We start from the raw sequence: 22,680 nt of genomic DNA on the forward strand, positions 1-22,680 counted from the left end.
CGATTCCTGAGAACTGAAGTGGGAGAGAGATAGCCCACAGATCCTAGAAAGCAAACATTTAAAAACAGACTTGCGCTTCCACCGAAATAGAAGCAAGAAAAACATCTTAATGTAGGTGGAGCCGAGACCTTCCGCTTGCCTTTGATGAGAAAGTTACGCGTTTAACCTACTAGAGTGCGCAATTCTCACACGCTTCCCCGCAAGAAGAACACAACTATCACTTCCATCAAGTCAAGCGCGCACAGTCTCCAGCCAAACCACAGTGATTGTCCTCCCTCTTTATTGAAGTTTTTCTCGGTTGCATCCGTACCACTTTTTTTCTTTTCTCTCTTTTGGAAAGCTGGAAAACACCCCGGATCCGCGCTCGCTTCAGCATGCGTTTGGCGCACGGAGCGCACTCTTGGCGAGCTCTTCATCATCACCATCATCATCACCACCATCAGGCGCAGGGATGATGTTCAACTCCTCGCTTGATTTCTTCTCGTTCACTCACCCCGAGGTCGCGTCGGAAGTTCTCAATGGTTCCTCACACTTCTTCTACAACATCTCGATGGCCATGTGGAACAAATCCTGCGGGGAGCAGCTGCTGGACTTCACCGCGGCGGAGAAGATCGTCATCGGCTTGATGTTGGCCATCATCACCACCGTGACGGTGATTGGGAATATGCTGGTGGTGATCGCCGTGTGCGTGGTCAAGAAGCTCCGACAGCCCTCCAACTATCTGCTAGTGTCCCTGGCCGTGGCCGATCTCTCCGTGGCCATCGTGGTGATGCCGTTCGTGATCGTGACCGACCTGACCGGGGGAAAGTGGCTGTTTGGAGAGGTCTTCTGCAACATTTTCATCGGCATGGATGTGATGTGCTGCACCGCGTCCATCATGACGCTGTGCGTGATCAGTGTGGACAGGTGAGTGCAGCTTGGCTTCTTTTCATAGTTGTTTTGGTGATGTGCTTAAATGTATAGTGACTTTGGAAGATCTTATAGAGGAGTTAATAAAGTGTCTTGGGCACAGCTTAAGGAGCAAATTACTATTTAATGTATTTCTTTTGGATATCCAAATGTCTGAGACCACTGGTGAGTTTTTATTGATTCGTTTTAATGGCTACATCCAGTTACAGTAAGCTAAACTGTATCCCAGAAGAGTGAACTCCCTGCTGAATAATTATTATTTTTTTCGTATTATGTAATTTACTTTTCAGTACATGAATTTAAGATAAAATGTGTCCAAAAGTCTGGAGCATTGTCCTTCTTGGTTGCTATTTATGTATTTCCTATTTTATTTAATTTTTTTCAACTTTTTTGTTTGTGTATTTCAATATATTCCTACAATTTATCCAGAAGTCCAAGACTGCAAGTGAATTTCTTTTTTCTTTCACGTAAAAATGTATTTATTTATTTCTGTACATTAATTTGAACTAAAACACAAAATTCAAAATGATCACAAATTAATTAGTTAATTAATTCCTTAGTTTCTATAAATCAATTTAAGCTCAAATTTGTCTGAGACAACAGCAGGCGAGATTGATATTATTTTTACATTTGTTTCTTTATTTCAGTACATCCATTTATACTAAAATGTAGCCTAACATGATGTTAATTTTAATGTGTTTCTTTATTTCTAAATGTATTTAATTAGTTAATTTAAACTAAAACATGTTCAAAACTTTGAGACCAATAATGAATTCATATTGTTATATAATTAATTTCAATATTTGTAACATTTATAGGATGTTAAGCATGATTTTTGGGTTTCAGGGAACATCTTGTGCTTTTTTTGGAAATCTCACAATGTGGTCTAAGACTTCTGGACCCCACTTTATATGCATATAAGACTTTACAGGCCAGGAATGACGCTTCTACTATTTGTTTACATATTTCAATATAATTTACCCAGAAGTCCAAGACTGCAAGTGAATTTTCTTCTTTTTTCACTTAATTTTTATTTATTTCTGTACATCAATTTTAACTAAAACACATTTAAAATGATCACAAAATAATTAGTTAGTTAATTAATTCATTAATTTTAAAACATCAATTTAAGGTAAAATATGTTTGAGACAACAGGTGAAATTAATATTTATTTTTACATTTTTTCAAATTTATTTCAGTGCATCCATTTATACTAAAATGTAGCCTAATATGTCAACAGGCATCTTAACCACATTGTCGACCTTTTATCCATAGGCTGTCAATATTATTTTAATTGCTTATTACTATTTAATAGAGTTCTGTCAGAATATTATCCAATGTACTGTAAGCATGAGCCAAAAAAAAAATATTTTCAAGATGTGCACCTTAAAGGGTTAATGTGTTTATTTATTTCTAAATAATTGATACATCAATTTAAATGAATTCACATAAAAAAATCTGAGACCAAAAATGAACTTATATTATGTTATAGAATTTATTTCAATATTTGTAGCATTTATAAGATATTCAGCATGGTTTTTGGGACCCCACGTGGTTTTTGGGAGTTTTGGACGCATAAAAGACTGTACAGGCCAGTAATGATGCTTCTACTTTTTTAGGCTATATATTTCAATATATTCCAACAATTTACCCTGAAGTCCAAGACTGCAAGTGAATTTCTTTCTTTTTTCACTTAAAAATGTATTTATTTATTTCTCTGCATCAATTTGAACTAAAACACCTTCAAAATGATCAGATTAGTTAATTAATTAAATTATATATATATATATATATATATATATATATATATATATATATATATATATATATATATAATTTATTTTAACATTTGTAGCATTTAAAGGATGTTAAGCATGATTTTTGGGTTTCAGAAAACATCTTGTGCTTTTTTTTGAAATCTCACAATGTGGTCCAAGACTTTTGGTCCCCACTTTATATGCATAAAAGACTGTACAGGCCAGGAATGAGCACTTCATTCTTCTAAAATCTGCCCTATTTAAACCACAGTAATATTTTTTTTACTTTAAATGAGAAAAAGAGAATCTCCAATAAATTACCTCTATAATAATAAGAAACTTATTAGTAACATTATTATATTACTTATTATTATAGACAAACTTTCATACAATCCCTTCAATAGTATTTCTGATAAATTGGCATTTATAAAACCAACAATTAGAAAACTGCCTTTTAAAGCTGCAGGGCGTTACTGTCACTCCACACGGCGTCACGTCATCTCTCCATCTAATCATAAATGTTCCACGCTGTTGCTCATTTAATACCACTCCTCTGTGAAATACACATCAGTCAGTACTAAACTGCACTGGCAACTTCCTTCACTCGAATGTCAAGGCGGCTCTCCGGACGTGTCCACCGCACAGCTGAAATTAAGACTGACAATCTGAGTCAATGCTGGACATCATTCCTCCAGACCGAGAATAGGGTCAATACACCTGCAGCCAGTCTGCCATGCTGACAGAGCCTGATTCACTGTGACACGTCTGAGGAGCTTGTGTCCTTTAAGTCCTGGAGGATTATGTTGTTGAAGAAAAAAAACGGAGTACTGTGTGTAATACACTGACTTCGCTGCTTTCACTTTCACATATGGCTAGTAAATTGTTATGAGATTGAATAGTACTGTCACGATCACCAATCCTGTCATGCAACACACCCACACCTGCTCCAAGTCTGCATTGATTACACTCCCACAGCTAATGCTGCTCATGGACTGATTACACTTTACATATATACGGCTCACTTTGAGACTTACACTTTGAGTCTTGTTTATGACGAGTTTTCCTTGCCGTGTTTTTTACCCTCGCCTTGTTTTGTTTGTTTATGTTGCCTGCTGCCTGCCTGTACTGATATTTGTCTACGACTCTGGATTCCCTGTATACATCTGTTTGCCTCTGTGTTGACGATTGCTTGCCTGATAATCTGTTTAATACCCCTGTGTTTGGATCCGCACCTCTGTCAGCGTCCCAGTCACTTTACAAGTACGTCTGGTCAGCTATTGTTCTATTGGCCTTTTTCTGCAATGTGGAAGTGAGCTCCTTTCTGCAATTGTTTAGAACTTCCGATTCATTTGTCTGTGGGGGAAATGACTAGGAATAAGAAACATCAAAACACTTGCTCTACAAACAATTGTGTTCATGACAGTACAGCGAGTGTTTAGTGTCGAGTCCTGTGAAGGAGCTCCAGATGGAAACTTTTGATTTGTGTTTATCTTATAATTGTTGCACGTCCGCCGGTTCCCGTCTCTGAATGAACACGTTTAGCTTCTTGTACATTAAGGTAGTATTAAAAAAACAAAACACCAGTGATGAAACTCGACACAGAGGAACATAAAAACCTCACCGCCAGCTAGCAGTTTCGGAAGTGTTATTGCAGAGCAACACAAACAGTGCGCAGAAATAAAAATACACAGCAACACGCAAGGCAGACGCCGTTGATCAAGCCGATCGCTCGACGCAGAAGTATAAACTAGCCCTAAGGTCAACAGTGTGTGATGTCAAAACAGTATTTCAGATTAACCATTGAATTTAAAGGCACAGTATGTTATTTTCACCACCAGAGGGCGCATATTCATAACAAACACATGTGTAGTTTGATGACGCTTTCACGGAGGGCTCTATTTTTATGATCTAAGCACAATGTCTAAATCAGATGGTGCAAAAGATTTGGTTGCTCCTTGTTAGAGCAACCCACTCCCATGCGGAGAGTCGCTGGTTTGATCCCAGCTCAGAGCGGGTTGGGTGGTGTATGACCAGTGGGGTTCCATTGGTGCTGTGACCCGGATGGAAATAAGGTTTAGAGGGGTGAGTGTAACAGAGGCCAGCTAGTAAAATGCTGTACAGGTAAACCACACTTCTCTGAACCGAAAAGGTGCTCTAGCGACAGATTCTAGAGGCCATGGTTTTTAGCCTCCTTGTTAAAGCAACCGACTCCCATGTGGAGAGTTGTCAGTTCGATCCCAGCTCGGAGAGGGTTGGGTAGTATAGGACTGGCGGTGTTCACATAGTGTAAAAGGGTTGTGCTTATCCTCTTAAAGCAGACCGTGCATTAAACCAATCAGAGTCGCATTTTCTATTATGATGAATATTAAAACATATTCTTCGGTGTTCCGGTGCTCTGAGCAAACTGTTCCGTGCTCGGAGAAGTGCGAAGGCAGTCAAGTCAAAATCCATGTTAACACTATTCGCTACTCCCTCTCACATCAAAAAGAAAGGAGCCAAACAAACAATAAATTGAAATGACTTATCCACTGCGCGTCCACAAGAAGGGTTCAAGATATAAGTTTTTGATGTACAAAAACAAAGGACGAGGCCCCACTTTATGTTACGACCCTGTTCTAGGGTCAAGGCCGCAACATAAAAAAACACCAGACAAATAAAAATCACTTTTGTGACGGAGTTGGGTCCGTTTATTTGTCTTTTTTTGTCTCTTTCTTTTTTAATCACCCAAAACGTGAAGCCAACTACCTCAGAGAGGACCCACAGAAAAATAATAAACAAAAAGTACTCTCTAAACTAAACTACTAAACTAAACTACACTTTACAAAATAACAGAAAAAAAATACAAAATCTACCCCTACCTCCCTGACTATGTATAAAAACAGGAGAAAATATTTACATAAAAGAAAAGTGTGGCATACAGCAGTGCTTCTCACTGTGTACAGAATTCAATATTTACACTATCCACAAACAAACCAAAAACTAAATAACAAGGGGGCACACACGGATGGATACACAACAAACTGGTCAAAATTTACACGCCAACACGGAAAAAAACAATCAAAAATAACACTTAGCAACAAAATAGTTTTTATATTAAACAACACGCTAACCAACTTGCTCTCCCGCCCCACGGCCGTTTTCCCTTTTTTAAAGGACGCCCTGGGTCACTCCAGCCAATCCCAGGGCACGTCGTCTGCATATTTAGGGAGGGGCCTGCAGATAAAAAGAGAGGGAGATAGAGAGAGAGAGAGAGAGAGAGAGAGAGAGAGAGAGAGAGAGAGAGACACACATGGTGCTTTTTATAAAACCAATCTTGAAATGGAGGCTTTATGATGTCGTTACCATTGCGATACAGTATATATGGTTTGTTAAAATTGCATATTTTTCTGAATTTGTACATTCTTCGAAACATTTGCGATAATGTATAAACTCAAGTCAGCAGTTATAACACTGTTCTAGTGTTTTTTGGATATTTTAAGGCGAAGAATATTGTGGCTTCTAATGGTATTGCTTTGCATCTGAACACAAGTGCTGTTTTTCTGTTGACATGACAGTAAAGGCAATGGGTAATATGGTTTACAGCATGTCTGGGTGTACAGTAAATAGCATTTGTGGCCAGTGCTTTGGTGGTTTTCAACTTTCCAGTTTTATCTTATGGCCTCAGGTTGCTGCTAAAAAAACTGGGAGGGAAATGTATAAATCATTATTGTAAAGCTGTCTTATTTTTAAGATTACTACGCATTGTGGTGTATAAGGGAGTTGTAGGTTCAGCAGTTAAACCAATTAGAATGAGCTACAACATAATGGTAAACTTGATTAGACAATAAATTCATGTTTTATTGCATATATATAATTAAATTACATGTAAAATGAATGTAATATAGAATTAGTTAAACATAATTGGTTATTTTTTTTATTAAGAATTTTGTAAAAAATCCTGAAAAAAAAACATGTTGCCACAATGGAATCAACCACATTTGGTTTTCCAAATGAAGGTTTCCATGAACAATAGAACATTCAAAGAAGATTCAAATGAAGAACACGAAAAGACACTCAAAAATCACTTTCGCTTTGAAGAGTTTAAATGCATTGAAAAGACTCTAATAATGCCAGTTATGGACTATTATTTTTAACCTGCATACTTTTTCAGCTATATATATATATACCTGACAAAAGCCTTGTCGTCAATCCCCAAAAAGTGGTAAGAGCAACTTCTTTTGATCATTTGAAAAAGTGACAGAAGGTAGATTTTTCCAATGTATTGGCTGTTGAACTGAATCCCAGTCATCACAAATACTGCAGAAGACCTACTGGAACCTGCATGGACCCAAAATTCTCACAGAAACCACTGCACCATGACTTTATATTCTATACTGCACATTATTTCTGTTAAGTGAAAAGACTTTGGTCTAAGAAAAGCCAGACCTTACTGTCCTAATGAAATAATTAAAAATCAAGGCATGATCATATTTTATTTTGGTAAAATAAGCGTAATCTAGAGGCCTTTGCCTTTCATATAAGCCACTTCTGATACCAAATGATCAACTAGAAGTCGAGTTAATATTTGTTGTTCCTAAAACTTCGATAGGTGACAAGACTTTTGTCAAGTAGTGTACATACAAGCTTTTTGCAATTATTTTCTTCAATACTTGATATAAAAACATGATACTCGTGTTACATACCTGTAAATGGCCAAATGCATAAAAAAGTTGTTGATTTTTTAAAATGATTTAATAATTATTTACATTTTTGAGCGCGATGCTATTGGTCTAATCCGATTCAATGATTTATACTAAGCTAAGCTAAAAGTGCTCCCGCAAGCCTCGGAGATCCCGACTTTATATTAGGTGGCCTAAACTAATATGTACTTACACAGAAATTAATCAGTTGTTACAGTGTACCTATTGTGTAAATATAGGTTTTTACATTGTACTTATGATTAATTAAATACCTTCATGTAATTACACATTTAATTAATTTCTGTAATTGCACTTTTAATTACACTGTTGACCATCTCTTGCACCTTAACCCACCCTTAAACCTACCTACACCACCAAACCTGTCCTTATACCTACCCATATCCCACCTCAAGAGCACCAGAAGTCTTCTGCAATACATTATCAACACAGTCAGTACACTCTATTTATTGTTTTGATGTAAGTACATTAAGGCCACCTAATTTAAAGTGGGACCAAATATGGTAAAGCATAACTGTTTAACTTTAGTGGAGATGTAAAACGAGCGTATTCCAAATGTGGAGTGTTGCTTTAACCGTGTACAGTAAAACCAAATGTTACAACACTCTCAGCATCTTCATTGTTGTGTGGCCGGCAGCTTTTTCTCAGAGGGATGCTTTTGATATTCAAGGAAATCACACAAATATGCAATTAAATATTTTTCCAGCACATTACATCTGATATCATTCATAGACACTTTAATCTATATACATGAACATACCAGAGGCTCATTGAAGAACTTGAGGGTTTTCAAGGGGTATAAACAGTCTCTTATGACGCTTGTTTCTGTTGTTCAAAAGGTTATGTGAAGTGATTGGACATTGCAGTATGGCTTTTTTTTTTCTAAGTGCAGAGACACAGACAGGAGGTGCTTAGTGCTTTTCTTGTTACTGAGGATCCAGCAGTGTGATCCGTCAGGTTGCCCTGATCTGGTTTTATTAAATGAAGATTGTGGAGCTGCCATTTGTGATGAGATTATCCTGTCTGCACAGTCTGATTGGCTATTCATTTAAAACTGCTCTAGAATTAGATTGTATTTCAAATGAACGTGGATATGCAGGTCTTCTGAATTACATTGAAATATGTGAACCTGGACTGCAAAATTTGTTGGAAATCGCCAAATATACATGGGTCAACATGATAAATTTTTCTCGTATGATAAAAACCATTGGACTATTAAGTAAACATTATGTTTCATGCGGATATTTTGTAATTTTCCTACTGTAAATATATAAATTCAATTTTTGATTAATAATATGTATTGCTAAGTACTTCATTTTTATAACTTTAAAGTAATGAGTTTTTTTAAACCCTAAGATTCTAGATTTTCAGTTGTATCTAAGCTAAATAAATGATTATTTAATAATAATATTCTATTTATTCAGCTTTCATGTGACGTATATAGAGATGCACGACGGCAGCCATATCGCTATCAGCCGATAAATGCAAAATGTTATCATCATCGATCCGATATCAAAATTAGGCCAATATCTTTAGGTCGATCTTTAAGCTAAACGAGCCAACTTGTTCAGACTTGTCCAGTGCACTATAACGAAACTTTCATCACATTGTTTATTCCTTCAGAGTCCGTCCTTTCTTTGTGTGGTATTGCTGTGCGTTAATAACACAGTAAGTAGCCATATACCTTATCATTGTAGATATGTTTGATAGAGTGGTCTGATTGACAAGCAGCACCTATGTGTGTTCAAAAGAATCTAAAACACCAAACGGGACGAATTTATGCTGCATTTTCTAAAGTAAATCATACAATCTGTGTTTAGCTTTTCGCTTGTATAGTGGCTCTGAACTGTCAAAACACCTCTCAAATCACCTTTTCAGACATTCCATATTTCTACATATGTACTTTACTGTAACACGTTTTATTCAAGAACATTTGAGGTGGTTTCAATTCTTCGTTGTTTCATTTTCATTGTCCTTAAATTGTTAAATCGTGAATATAGTTCTTGCAATTTTGAAATTATAGCGTTTTTTTTATGCTTTATAGACTATTCAGTGTTTTAAGTGTTTTAAATAAAATCAGTTGTTCACTGTATAAAAATATAACATTTTAAAATATTTATAAACTATAATATATTGACTATCGGCATGCAAATCTTAAAAGTTATTGGTTATCGATATCGGCCCAAAAATTCATATCGGTGCATCCCTAGATATTTTAGGGTTGGGCGATGTTGACCAATTTGACATCCTGTCTAATGTGAAACATCGAGATGGATGAGGGGATCGGTGAATTAATCATTTATAAGTAATTATTTAACTCATAACGAATTAATTATTTGTAGCCTACAATTTCTACTACCTGACCTGCATGGTCTTCATTTTACCCATAACCAAATCATAAATAAACAAAGATCAGTTATACACAAATTACTGGAGGATTGCGATGCTGGCTCACCATTATGATGTGCCTCAGCGATGGCATCGTCTATCTCCCCACCCCTAAGACAAATACATTTTATTTTCTAAAAATTAACTGGTTTATTCTAGGGTCACATATGAATATGTCTCTTAAACTTACATTCACATATATTTTTCTTCATGATTTTATGTGTCACTAGTAATATCTGTTTGTTCAACCAATGTAGGACATTGTATTGTACAATTATTATATGTATTTTCAACGCTATTTAGTGAAGTCGAGAAACATGAAACATTCAATTCTAATCAAGTCACTTTGTATTTTAGGCTGATTTTAAGAGCTTTAATGTAATTTATGTTTGCAAAGTGTACTAAAAATGCCACCTTGGCCCTTTTAAGACTGATTTTTTCCCAAAGTTGATGCTCAGCAGTGAAGGACAACTCTTAAATAGGAAGCGAAGTGCCTGTAAACTCACTATTAGACGTCAGTGTTCAAGCACCCGTGACAAATGCTTTGACCTTTGATTCCATGCGCATAGATCATTTCAATAATGGAAGTGAAACTACCTCGCCGGTGCCTTTTCCTCATTCATCTTGAAAGAGAGTTCTTCTTAAAGGACCATTTTCTAGACGCTGTCAAAAGTGTTTCCAACAAGAAAGCTCTTGACAGAAGAACGGATCAATGTCTGGACCCTCCGCTCACTGAACAATTGGACAATCCAACAGGCTCTATAGATTGTACCCTTTCAGTGACAAGAAAAGACCTTTAACAGAAAGGGGAATTAGCAGAAGGAAAAATGACAGATCATTAGCAAATCAGTTGAGACAATTTAGGCTGAAAAGGTTTTGTGAAGTCAGTCCTGTTTAGACGTTTCTGCTCAAACTGCATTCAAAATATGCAAAATGTTCTTCTCTCAATTTTTCTTTTATGCCAAAATCATTTGAATATTGTATTAGGTAAAGATAATGTTCCATTAATATGTTTTGTATATTTTGTACTGTAATAAATATCAAAATTCAATGTAAAGTAATTTGCATTGATATTTAAAGGTGATTTTCTCAGTATTTAGATTTTTTTTGAACCCTCAGATTCCAGATTTTTAAAAAGTCGCCCAAATATTGTCAAATCTTAACAAACAATGCTTCAATGGAGAGCTTATTCAGGTTCCATGTGACATTTATGACTGGATTTGTGGTCCAATGTCATATTTGGTCTTTCTATCAATAAAGTGTCTCCCTCAAATCAGTTTATTTTTAAATGTGAATGAGTGCAGAGAATAACTTTTACATTTTTTGTAGATAAAACTATAGCCTTCCATATTCAGCAGACAAATGCTTTATGAAAGTATATTTACTCTCTTTTTTCTGGCCTTATTTCAGTGACCCATTAAAGGGATAGTTCACCCCAAAATTTTAATTTACTCACTATTTACTCAGCCTAAAGTGGTTCTAATTACTCACCCTCATGTCTTTTCTATGCTCTGAGGTCTTAATTTGTCTTCTGAACAGTCGGGTGTAATGTGTTCCACAGTAATGCGTTACTGTATTCTAATTACATTTTTGGGGAACGCAGTAATGTAACGAATTACATTTAAAATTTGAGTCATTTGATTGCAGTTACTAAAGTCAGTGTAATTACATTACTTATGTTACAAATATAGTTTTTAGAAGAAAAAAATGCTTCATTTAAATCATGTTTTCCACTGCAATGTCTGTTAAATTGCTTTTGAATTGCTGGAGAATGCAAGCTGAAATGGTTGCTGTTGAGAATGGTTGCTTCTTCAAGTGGAAATACCAACATTACTGATTTCATTGAGCATAAAAACAAAAAATATTGCTGTGAAATGGATCGACTGCTTATAACTCGACCAGCAACTTGTTGAAGCACTTGAATGCCTCGTGACTAAATAAAGGGCACTAATGTTAACGTGCACACCAACGTGTAAAACGGCAGGCGTAAAAGCTTCATTTTTAAAGAAAAGCCTCATGGTCTTTTTTTAGTTTTGACGCGCTGCATCAAAACCTTCTCCACCAATCAGATTGGCACTTTTGTTCACATGCACGGAGCTGCTGAAGTTACAGTAAACAGCACTTGGAGCGCTCAAGTGCAAAACTGTCAGTGCGAGCACACATTGAAAAAGATGCCCAGAGGCAATATAAACGTGGAGCTGCTTATTGCACTGGTGAACAATTTCTTCATTTCTTCATCGCTAGAGCTGAAGCTGCTACTTGAATTGTCCATAACAACAAGCGTGTCAACTTTCTGTCTTCTTCTTCTTTGTTACAAGCAGGTGTCAGAAGCTTTTGTTGTGTAGCGCAATCTAACGTCAAGGATTGATTTTGCATACTCTTCTGCTCGACGCCAGTGAAAATCACTTGGGTTCGAATCCGGAAAAACGCTGATGATCAACGCAAATGAAAAGCGTCCCGGTGTGCACAAGCCTTAAGACAATACTCATCACCAAGGAAAACACCGGCGCTCAAAAACAAGGCTGAATTAAATTGTTGTGCAGGATCAGGAGTGAAGGTACTTTCTGAATGTGAAGAGAAGCATAGCTGCTTATGGGGCCGTTCACATATTGCGTCTTTTGTGTTCGTCCAATAGAAACACGCGGGGTTTAAGCATGGTTTCACAAAACAGAAAAGCAATGTAAAATCAAGGTAAAACTATGTGGTTGCAGTGCATGTTTCTTATATGTTTGCATTTGAAAACACTATTGGTTGGGTTTAGAATGGTTCGTTAGGTGATCTGTATGACAAGCCCCGCCCACATTCTTGTGGATGTTTACCAGAAGGACGTATATCTGAAATGTTCACCTTCTCGGTTGGTTTGTGTTCACACTGTCTTTTTTTCTTATTTACCCTGGTACACTTGTGTCATCAAGCCGCTGTTTTGTGTACCACTGTTGCCAGGTGACGAACATGAAAGCAAAGCGCCAAAATGGAGAGACATCCGCACTTCGCGACATTCTGCTTTTACTGAATCTTTTGGTTATGGACATACAGAAGGCGACTTTCTGTATCTGTTTCTGCTGCAAACATATTATAAACATTCAGAACGTAACGCGATGTCTGCAGAATCTGTTTTTGTAGGAGACAAGCAGACATTATCACTGTGCTTGCCCTGGATCAGTCCTGTTTGTCAGCAAGGTACAGTACGTGATACACAGACATACTCACACAAATGAACGTTGTGAAAACGATAGTTTGCTGTCCTGTTAGTGGTTCATTTCCGTTATTTGGTACGATTGCATTCATTCCTGAAGTGAACTGGACCAGAGTTTGCCTGAACCGTACCCCAGACCACCTCTTTCAGGCAGACTCGGGTACGCTTCTTGTGTGCCACCTGAGTTCAGAAGACACGTTCACACTAGCTAAACGTACCATACTCTGACGTCAAATGAATCCGGGTGAGGACCACAAGTGCTTGTGTGAAAGCACTCTTCCAGCTGTACTTGGAAACATCCATACACACTCATTCACACACATGCCAATTTAGTTTATTCAATTGACCTACAGCGCATGTCTTTGGACTGTGGGGGAAACCGGAGCACCAGGAGGAAACCCATGCAAACAACTAAAGCTGCGGTCACACTGGGCATTTCCTCCCATAGACCTCCATTCATATGCACGCGAATGCGTCAGACTGCAAACGCAGGGTCATGCGTTAAGTTTCGCAGTTTGCTGCAGTGCAAAGTTCAAACTTGGTGAACTCTGACCTGCGAAATCGCATCATTTGACTGCGTGAGACCAATCGAGGATCAAAACAAGACCTCTCTGGACAGAAATTTAAAACATGGAGCAACTTTTTAAAATGTCTAATTATCTTGTTTAATCCCGCCCTTTTTCGCAGCGCTGCACGACAGAATTTCGCACACACAAAGCCCAGTGTGACCGCAGCTTAATACAGAACATAGTATTTTACTAGATAATTTTCAAGATACTAGTATTCAGCTTGAAGTGCAATTTAAAGGCGTAACTAATTAGGTTAATTAGGCAAATCATTGTATAATGATGGTTTGTTCTGTAGACAATCAAAACAAATAATGCTTAAGGAGCTAATAATATTGACCTTAAACTGTTTTTAACAAAAATTTTAAATTGGTTTTATTCTAGCTGAAATAAAACAAATAAGAATTTCTCCAGAAGAAAAAATATTATAGGAAATACTGTAAAAAATTCTTTGCTCTGTTAAACATTGTTTGTGAAATATTTGAAAAAGAAAGAACCATTCACAGGAGGGCTAATCATTTTAACTTATGACTTTGACTGTATATATAATTATACTAAATTAAATGATACTACTAAAGCTCTGGGAGTGTGAGAAAAAAAAGTAATCATGAAAAGAGATGAGAAAATGTTTCTCTGATGGGATTAGTGTTATCTCAATTAAATAAATCATCATTATGTTAGAAGACAAATGACCCTCATTCACAACCCACAAATACCATTAAGTTGTCCATGAGTGATCTCCAGCTATAGTTATCCATCTTACTGAGACAGCAGATGCGACTCTTATTTACGGGTGTGTTTTAGTTTCATCCCCGGCTGAAGTGACAGTGATCAAACGCTGCTGTAGTTTTAGGATTGAGTGTTAGTGAATGAAATGTTTACTGTCAGTGTGAAAGCATTGGGTTTGGGTTTGAGGGAAAGGCACAAAGGAAACAGGAAGTAGCTCTTGACTTTTTCACTTTATGTTCACGGGAGAGACTAATGTTCATATAATGTTCTAATGTATGGCAATGATTTTAATACAGTTAATGCATTCACAATATAACTGTGCTGGTTCAGTATGTATCATTAAAAGGTTTGCGGTCAGAAAAAATATTGAATAAAAGTGCTTTGGAATTGAAAATATATCACTTTTTTGCTATTTAATGCCAGGTACACAAATCCTTTACTCAAGTAGAAGTACAGATACTCATGTTTAAAATGACTTACTGATGTACTGACTACAATTTTGTACTCAAATAAAAGTAAGGAAGTACAGCCTAAAAATGTACTTAAGTAAAAAGTACCCATTACTACTATATGTTTTAGTTTCACTAGGTAGGTAAATATCCGGTTTCCCTCACAAGTCTAAAGACATGCAGTATGGGTGAATAGATAAACTAAATTTACCATAGCGTATGAGCGTGTGTGTGAATGTGAGAGTGTATGGGTGTTTGACAGTATGGGGTTGTGGCTGGAAGGGCATCTACAGTGTAAAACATTTGGTGAAATAATTGGTGGTTCATTTCACTGTGGCAACCCCTGATAAATCAGGTACTAAGCTGAAGGATAGTGAGGATAGGTAGGTAACTAGACTATCTTGATGTAAAGTATTTGTTGCCAATTTTATGAAAGCAGTCAAGCAGCATCACACCCTACAATATGGCACCAACATTGCTCAAAAAGTCGGTCCATGTATCATCATCCTGACACAAACTCACAGCGTTGGATCAAAAACAACAGCTGCCATTCATGTTCATACACTCTAAAAATAATTCTGTAGGCCTGTTAATCTTGATAAATAATGTCTTACATTTTGGACTGAATTCTGCCCAAAATATATAGAATTTTTAACATTTTATATTGGAAATTTTGTTTTTTGAATATATTTCAGGCAGCACGGTGGCACAGTGGGTAGCACTCTCGCCTCACAGCAAGAAGGTCACTGGTTCGAGCCTCAGCTGGGTCAGTTGGCATTTCTGTGTGGAGTTTGCATGTTCTCCCTGTGTTCGCCTGGGTATTTTAGTGTTTTTTTTTCCAGGGAATATTTTATTTAATGGATAAACATTAATTCTGTCAATACATTTATTCTATGCTAAAAGCAACATACAAAGGCCTGACTACAACCTACACAACATGTGCATGATGTTTTATTTACTTGATAAATTCAGGATCTTTTGCATTATATTTTTATTCATGAATTGCCCAGTATAGTTATTTATGTTGATGTAAAACATTTGTTTAAAAATTTATTGAAGATTAATATGCCTAAATGTAAAATCTTATTCAATAAAAACTGTTAAACAGCATAAATTCTGTATTCGGAAATATGAACTCATCGGAAATAAAAGAAATAAATTTCAATCCATAAAGTTTTTGATTGTTTTATTACTAAATGTACAAATCTTTACAAAAAAAGCACTTTTATTGAGGGTATTAGATTGAAAGACCAGAGAAATCCTGTGCAGTATGATCAGACGTGGACAAAAGACTCTTAACCTTAAGCATTTGTATGGCATATTTTTGAACTGGAATGTGTTTCTCTTGTTTACCTGGGATCTGATCAAGCAAAAGGTGTTTTATTACCGTGTAAACACGGCAGCATCAGTCATATTAAATTCACTGTCTCCCTCTGTCTCATCTCATCCTTGCCTTTCTCATAGTATTCTTCATAAACTAGCCTACATACAGTGCGTGATATCTTTGGTTGAAAAAGCCGCACACTGCAGCATGCAGGCGCACAATGACGAAAATAGGCTGACTGCATCAAAAAGGTGCTCAAATTGCGTAAGAAATGATATAGATTATGCCACCAAACACATGTAAATTAACATAACGAGCCTGATTTCAAAACAATTGGAGAAGAAAGTACAGATATTTGTGTAAAAATGTGAGTAAAAGTAAAAAGTTATCTGAAAAATAAATAGTGGAGTGATACCAGATACTGAGACCAGAAAAATCTACTTAAGTACAGTAACAAAGTATTTGTACTTCGTTACTTCCCATCTCTGCCGCATACTGTATGTTTTACACAGTGGATGCCCTTCCAGCTGCAACCCAGTACTGGGAAACATCCATACACCCTCATTCACACACATACACTACAGCCAATTTAGTTTCTTCAATTCACCTATAGCGCATGTCTTTGGACTGTGGGGAAAATACCCGGAGGAAACCCATGCGAACACGGGGAGAACATGCAAACTCCACATAGAAATGCCAACTGACATAGCCGTGTCACCCTGAAGAAATCTTAAGTTTGGCTAATGTGACTGTGCTTTTATTCTTTGGACTTTTTTGTTTTATTTAGTTAAAAGCACTATACAAATATGGCCTAACACGACAAGCATTTAACCCTTCTGTAAACATCGTAAATTTAGGACTTTAGTCTCCTTGTTAACCTTGACAGCATATAAAGTCTCCTCTTCTCTAACAGTTCTTTTAATCTGTGAAATGAAAGCTTCATACATTCTTGCAGTATCTAATTTTTTTCTTGGTCACTTTAGGTCTAGTGTTCCTGTTGAGATTAATAAATTGTGATATCAATTATTCACAAAAGTGATATTAATATTTAAACTCCAGCGTAAGTGGAGGAAGTCTTTCCTCTTAGCAGAAGCGACACTTTCCTTTGTGCAAGAAAAAAAAAAGCCTCATATATGTTGGACGGGGAAATGCGGCGCATGGAGATGGGAAGGGACAGAGTCACATTAAAATTGCAAATGAGACACACACGGTCTGGCTGTCTTCTAGGATTTAGAAATGAGAGCGGACACAGATGCAGTTCAGGTTCAAAAAGCAGGTTTTCCCAGTGGCCCAGGAACTAGCCTCGGGTCTCTAGTGTTCTTGTGACTACTCTCCTTGAGTCTTAGTGGCATATGACGCTGTTTCTGCTCCCCTGACCAGCTCCATCCTGCAGTTTGGAGGCCCAGAGAGAGGCTACTCTGAGGTAAAAGCACACCTGAGATGAGCCTGACATATTGAGTCACACCTGTCAGTGATGTCCGATGGGTTTTTGAGACCATCACCAATGTGTCCTTGTGACCACAGGTGCAGCAGAAATGGCTATTGTGATTTTCACACTACTATTTTTGGTAACACTTTACTTGAAATGGGTGTTTTGTATCACTATCATGACACCTACATTCAACCCTGACTCATTCTGATTACGTGCCCCTATATACATTTCTGGAGAGAGCAAAATACATCCCAGGAGCTACACTTTATTGCATATTTTCTCCCTCTGTGTACACTTTTTGAAACCTCAAATTTCTTTCGTGAGTGCCATTCATGCCTGCTCTTCCTGCATAAATCCACCAGAGGCTGCTGTCAACTGACTGAATGACTGACCAATCGACTGGCCCACTTTCCACCTTTCCTAAACCCAACCGATAGTGTTTTTAAAAGCACTGATTGACAAGCCCACCCACTTCCTTAAACCCAACCAACAGTAATTTGAAAAGCAATCCAGAAAAAGAAAAGCCCTCGTGGAAGCCTGTTTTTTACCATGTTTTTTTCTTTTTAGTTTTTACCACATTCTCACCCTGTTATTTACTTGTTCATTTAATTTTTTTGTTTTTGTCTTACCTGCTTTCTGGAATCTTTTTTCACCGGACTCGAACGTCGTTATTGCAGTCAACTCCGCTCTGTGTCTCAAGTCCACTGACGTATGTGTCAAGCTACTGGACTAACTGATAAAAGCGGAAAAGCCATCCATGTGGAGGTAAGCGAGAAAAGGAACAGCGTCATACCGCCCCGTAGCATTCATTTTAAAGACGAAATGCAGCTATAAGTTCCTCTGGCAACATAGTTCATGATCTCCAGAAATGTATATAGGGCTACGCTTTCAGAATAAGCCTATGTTGCCTATGTTATATAATCATGAGATCTTATACATGGCAGTTGTCATTAAGTGTCATTAGTTCAGTTATTTTAAAACAAAGTTGGTTGGAGATGTCTGTGTCATGATGACTTGATATTATCAAGAAAACAAAACCTGTCATAAATTAATCATAAACATGATTGTCATAAGGCATTAATAATTGTGTCATAGATGTTTTTCTGATGACTTTTCAGTGGATCAAAATGAATTAGCCATAACATTTTCTTTGTTAAAGTATCAATACTCTATAAGTAATAATTATAATAATCATCATTATAGTAATTTATACAGCAGTTCTGTCTGACAGCCGTGTGATATTCTGCAATAACAGCACTCTTACAGCCTCTTCACTCTTGTGTATTACTCCGCCCGCACAGAGTGACAGCAGATACAAATATTGCAGCTGTTGGACAACATAATTTACTTTTGAGGCTTTTTTATGTAGCTGTTTAGATTACAACTATGCAGTTTTTTTTATAAGGATAGTGCCTATTTTAAATATTTTTAATTTCGGAGATCAGTGGCCATCAGCTTGTCATACTTAGTAGAGCAATGACACTTGCGTCACAAGATGGTGACAGAGACTGCATAATAAGTCCTTAGGGGAGAAAAAACCCAGCGTTTTCTTTTCGTGTTTCAAACTACAGCTGATGAAATCATTATAAAACAGGTAAGTGACATTCTAAATCAATCTCTCTCTTTTGTATGTTGTAGTACTGTATTGATACCATAGTAATCTGGTAGTGTTTGCTTTGCTTTTGTTTTTTTGGGGTTAATTATTGTGATCTCCCGATTGCAACAGAGAAATACTGGGAAATCCCTGTGGACTGATGGCATTTCAATTCAATTCAATTCTTTTTTTTTATAATTATTTTTTTAAGGGCTTTTAGCCTTTAATGGATAAAATAGTGCAGAGAACTGAGAGGAAATAGTTGGGAGCAGAGAGAGGGAAGGGTCGGCAAAGGACCTTGAGCCAGGAATCGAACTCGGGTCACTGTTCAGCTGTTCAGCTGTATAATCTTAAAATGTGAGCAAAATCACCTGTTTTGTCATCACTTTAGATATTACACAAGAGAATCATTCAAATACTAGCTCTAAAATTATGTATTTTTAAGCAACGGTTTATGCTTATGCTGGTTTTTGACCGCCAGCTGCAGATGTGAATGAATGACGGAAGAAAGTAGTTCCTCATACAAAAAGATTTTTGAGACTCTCCGTGTTTGATTTTCTTTTTTATATACACACGATTATGTCGTCAAACTGTTGTATAAACACAATATCACACTCGTAGCAGTGCGATAAGACTGTATATAATCACTGGTGGGACCTCGTGCCAATGCACACCACCCACCAGTGCAGATATACAGCCATATCACACTGTTACCCATGGGATATTACTCATGTATATAATACAGTGTCATTAGAATTAAATTACTTTTAATTACATCTTAATGACAAATTAAATTGTATACCACTCAGATCGTGAACATTTAAAAAAATGCTGTTCTAAATTCATGACGCAATTATAATAGCCTCATGACAGTCATGTTTATGACAGATTTATGACAAGTTTTGTTGTCATTTTGTTGTCATTCTTGATAATGTCAAGCTGTCATGACAAAGACAGGTTGTGATGTATTTGGTTATGTCAAGTGGTCACGAAGACATCTCAAACAATGTCACCTTTGAATTTAAAATGACATAGCGAATGACATTTGTCATAAGCATCCATAAAATCTCATTCATATGCAACATAGGCTTCTTTTGAAAACGTAGCCCTATATACATTTCTGGAGATCTTGTATTATTTAACCAGAAGTACGTATGGCTGCATTTCGTCTTTAAAACGAATGCTACTGGACGGTATAATGCAGTTCCTTTTTGCGCTTACCAGCTGACTGCTTACCTCCATATGGACTGCTTACCCATTGTTACCAGTTTGTCCGGTAGCTCGCAGAATTGATGTTGTACCTTGGCAGATTTAAAATGCGTAGAGGGGTTGAAATCTGGTAAAAGTTGAAAATATGGTAAAAATCAGGCAAGGGCATTTTTCCATATTGCCTTTTTAAAACTGTCAGTTAGGTTTAGGAAAGTGGGTGGGCGGGTCAATCTGTGCTTTCGAAAACACTATTGGTTGGGTTTAAGGGAAGGAGAAGTTTGGGTCAGTCAATCGGTTAGTCGGTCAGTCATTCATTCAGTCATTTAGTCAGTCCGTCGACAGCGGCCTCTGGTGTATTTAAACAAAAACAGCAGGCACGAACAGCACTCTCTAGAGAAATTTGAGATCTAAAAAGCGTACATAGCAGCCTCTGGTGGATTTGCGAAAACAAAAACTGCAAAAAAGGTACCTCCTGGGACGTATTTGGCACTCTCCAGAAATATATATAGTGGTACGTTTTCAGAATGAGCCTGGGTTGTTCATATTCATGACATGTGTCAATGATAATGAAAGTGTTTTACAGTCTTATAAACACCTCTTTCGAATAAAATGTTACCATATTTTTTTTTGATAATCACTTAAAAGTATTGCACAATCCTAAAGTGTTGTCAGGAATCGTGCTGTTCACATGCTCAAGCAAACATACTCCAATCCCCAAAAGGACTGGATATCATCTTGCATGAGATGTACTAACCAGGAACGATGACAAGTGGTAATATGCTTTATTCCTCAGGGAGGACAGAGAACTGAAATCACACTGTACGAGACAGAAGCGCAAGTGTTGGAGGAGAGAGTGCGAGGGAGGTTGACACAGTTGTCACACAGGAGGGAGGATGAAAATTTATACAGTTTCCTCTACGGGAGGTTTCCAAGGTAGATGTTAAGAGAAAAAAAAAACACGTCACAGAGAATGAAATGGGATGTAGAAAAAGCGAGTGGAGCTGGTCAAATATGAGTTTTACTACAAGGCTGTTGAATGCTCGATTCAGATCGATTGATAAACTGTAAAAAAAAATTCAGGGTTCCACACAATACCTTCATGTTGTCCCAACACAAATTGATTTAGTTGACTCAATGGTTTTTACAAAGTTAATTAAATATAAAACAATTAAGTTGTCCCAAAGAAAACGCACAAATTGTGTTGTTTCAACTCAAATAAGTCCAGTAGTTTGAACAAGCAGAAAAAGTCATTTTTTGAGTGTAAAAGCACGTAGTTAAACAAAACAAAACAAAAAAGTCACAAATGCAATAAGCAAACAATAAACGTCAAGTCATCAACAAACTTAACATATATAAAGAAAAGAGAGTGAAAAGCCATAACAATATTTCAGATATTTTCAGCATATCAGGCAGGCAGGAGAGTAGTGGTACAATGCTGATGTAGTTCTAGTAAAATTAAAACTGATTCAGTTACAAATGTCAAAGTTCAGTTCAGTTGAATTCAATTCAGTTTAAAACAAATGTTGAAGGCGGATCCACTGCAGAGCATCTGCACTAGCAAATATGTCACTGGATGAGTGTTCAGACTAGTCAATGAGATTAATGGAGATTTGTCTGTCACTGAGGTCTTTGCAGATCTTTGCGCTCTCGACTTATCGGTGACCACAACAACCATTTGGTCTGGATATGGGCCAGATCCAAGATTATGTGAACCTCCAGAAGTGTGCAAGGAAGGCTGCTGCAGAGTTTATGCTACCAGCTATAAAAAAGGAGTGCCTACGATTTTGATATTCTAGTTATAAACAATTGACCAGAATGAATTGAACATAGTGTAACAAGAAGGCTGTCACAGAGGGATCCATCTGCAGTATATTTATTAAACACTGTTGAATCAGAAACACACACAAAGTGCTGTTTGAGACACTCACATGAATGACAGGCATAAGGAGTCGAAAGGCAGCCAGTAAACACTCGTTGGTCGTGAAAACAGGCATAGATCAGGGCTGGTGGCGTAATACGATAACGGAGAGGAAAGCAGAGGGTCGGGGCAGGCAGCAAGGGAGACAAGGTCGAGAGCAGTCCGGGTCAGTAACAGGCGATCAAACAGAATACAAGGAGAAAGGCTCTGTAATGTTGACAGGGCAAACAAGACTTCGCAATGAAGTGAGCGTGCAGGCTGCTTATAAGTGTGTGTGTGTGTGTGATGAGAGTCAGGTGCAGCGCAATCAGTGACAGATACGGGGCTTCTGGGGGATGTAGTGCTAATAGTCCAGTGAGAGAGACCTCTGCTGGCCAGTGAGGGGAATGACTGGGACCGAGCTGGTGACACATAGTGGACTTAATGGTCGGTAATACAGCCGGACCTCAGTCAATAACTGAGGAGCTAAGCTGTTCGGGGCTTTGTAGACAGGGCTTAATTTGTGCCTTAAT

At 37.3% G+C, this 22,680-nt stretch overlaps 1 protein-coding gene across 1 annotated transcript in view; it reads left to right on the plus strand.

Moving 5' to 3' along the window:
* The first annotated feature begins 330 nt into the window (after nucleotides 1–330).
* The window catches only part of htr7c (5-hydroxytryptamine (serotonin) receptor 7c), an 81,244-nt gene continuing 58,894 nt past the window's right edge, over nucleotides 331–22,680 (plus strand). Inside the window, exon 1 of the mRNA XM_056457464.1 lies at nucleotides 331–906. Within this exon, the coding sequence (XP_056313439.1) occupies nucleotides 452–906 (455 nt within the window). The 5' untranslated portion in view covers nucleotides 331–451. The remainder of the gene's footprint in view (nucleotides 907–22,680) is intronic.

This window comes from Danio aesculapii, chromosome 5 (assembly GCF_903798145.1).
Source record: "Danio aesculapii chromosome 5, fDanAes4.1, whole genome shotgun sequence".
Lineage (NCBI taxonomy): Eukaryota > Metazoa > Chordata > Actinopteri > Cypriniformes > Danionidae > Danio > Danio aesculapii.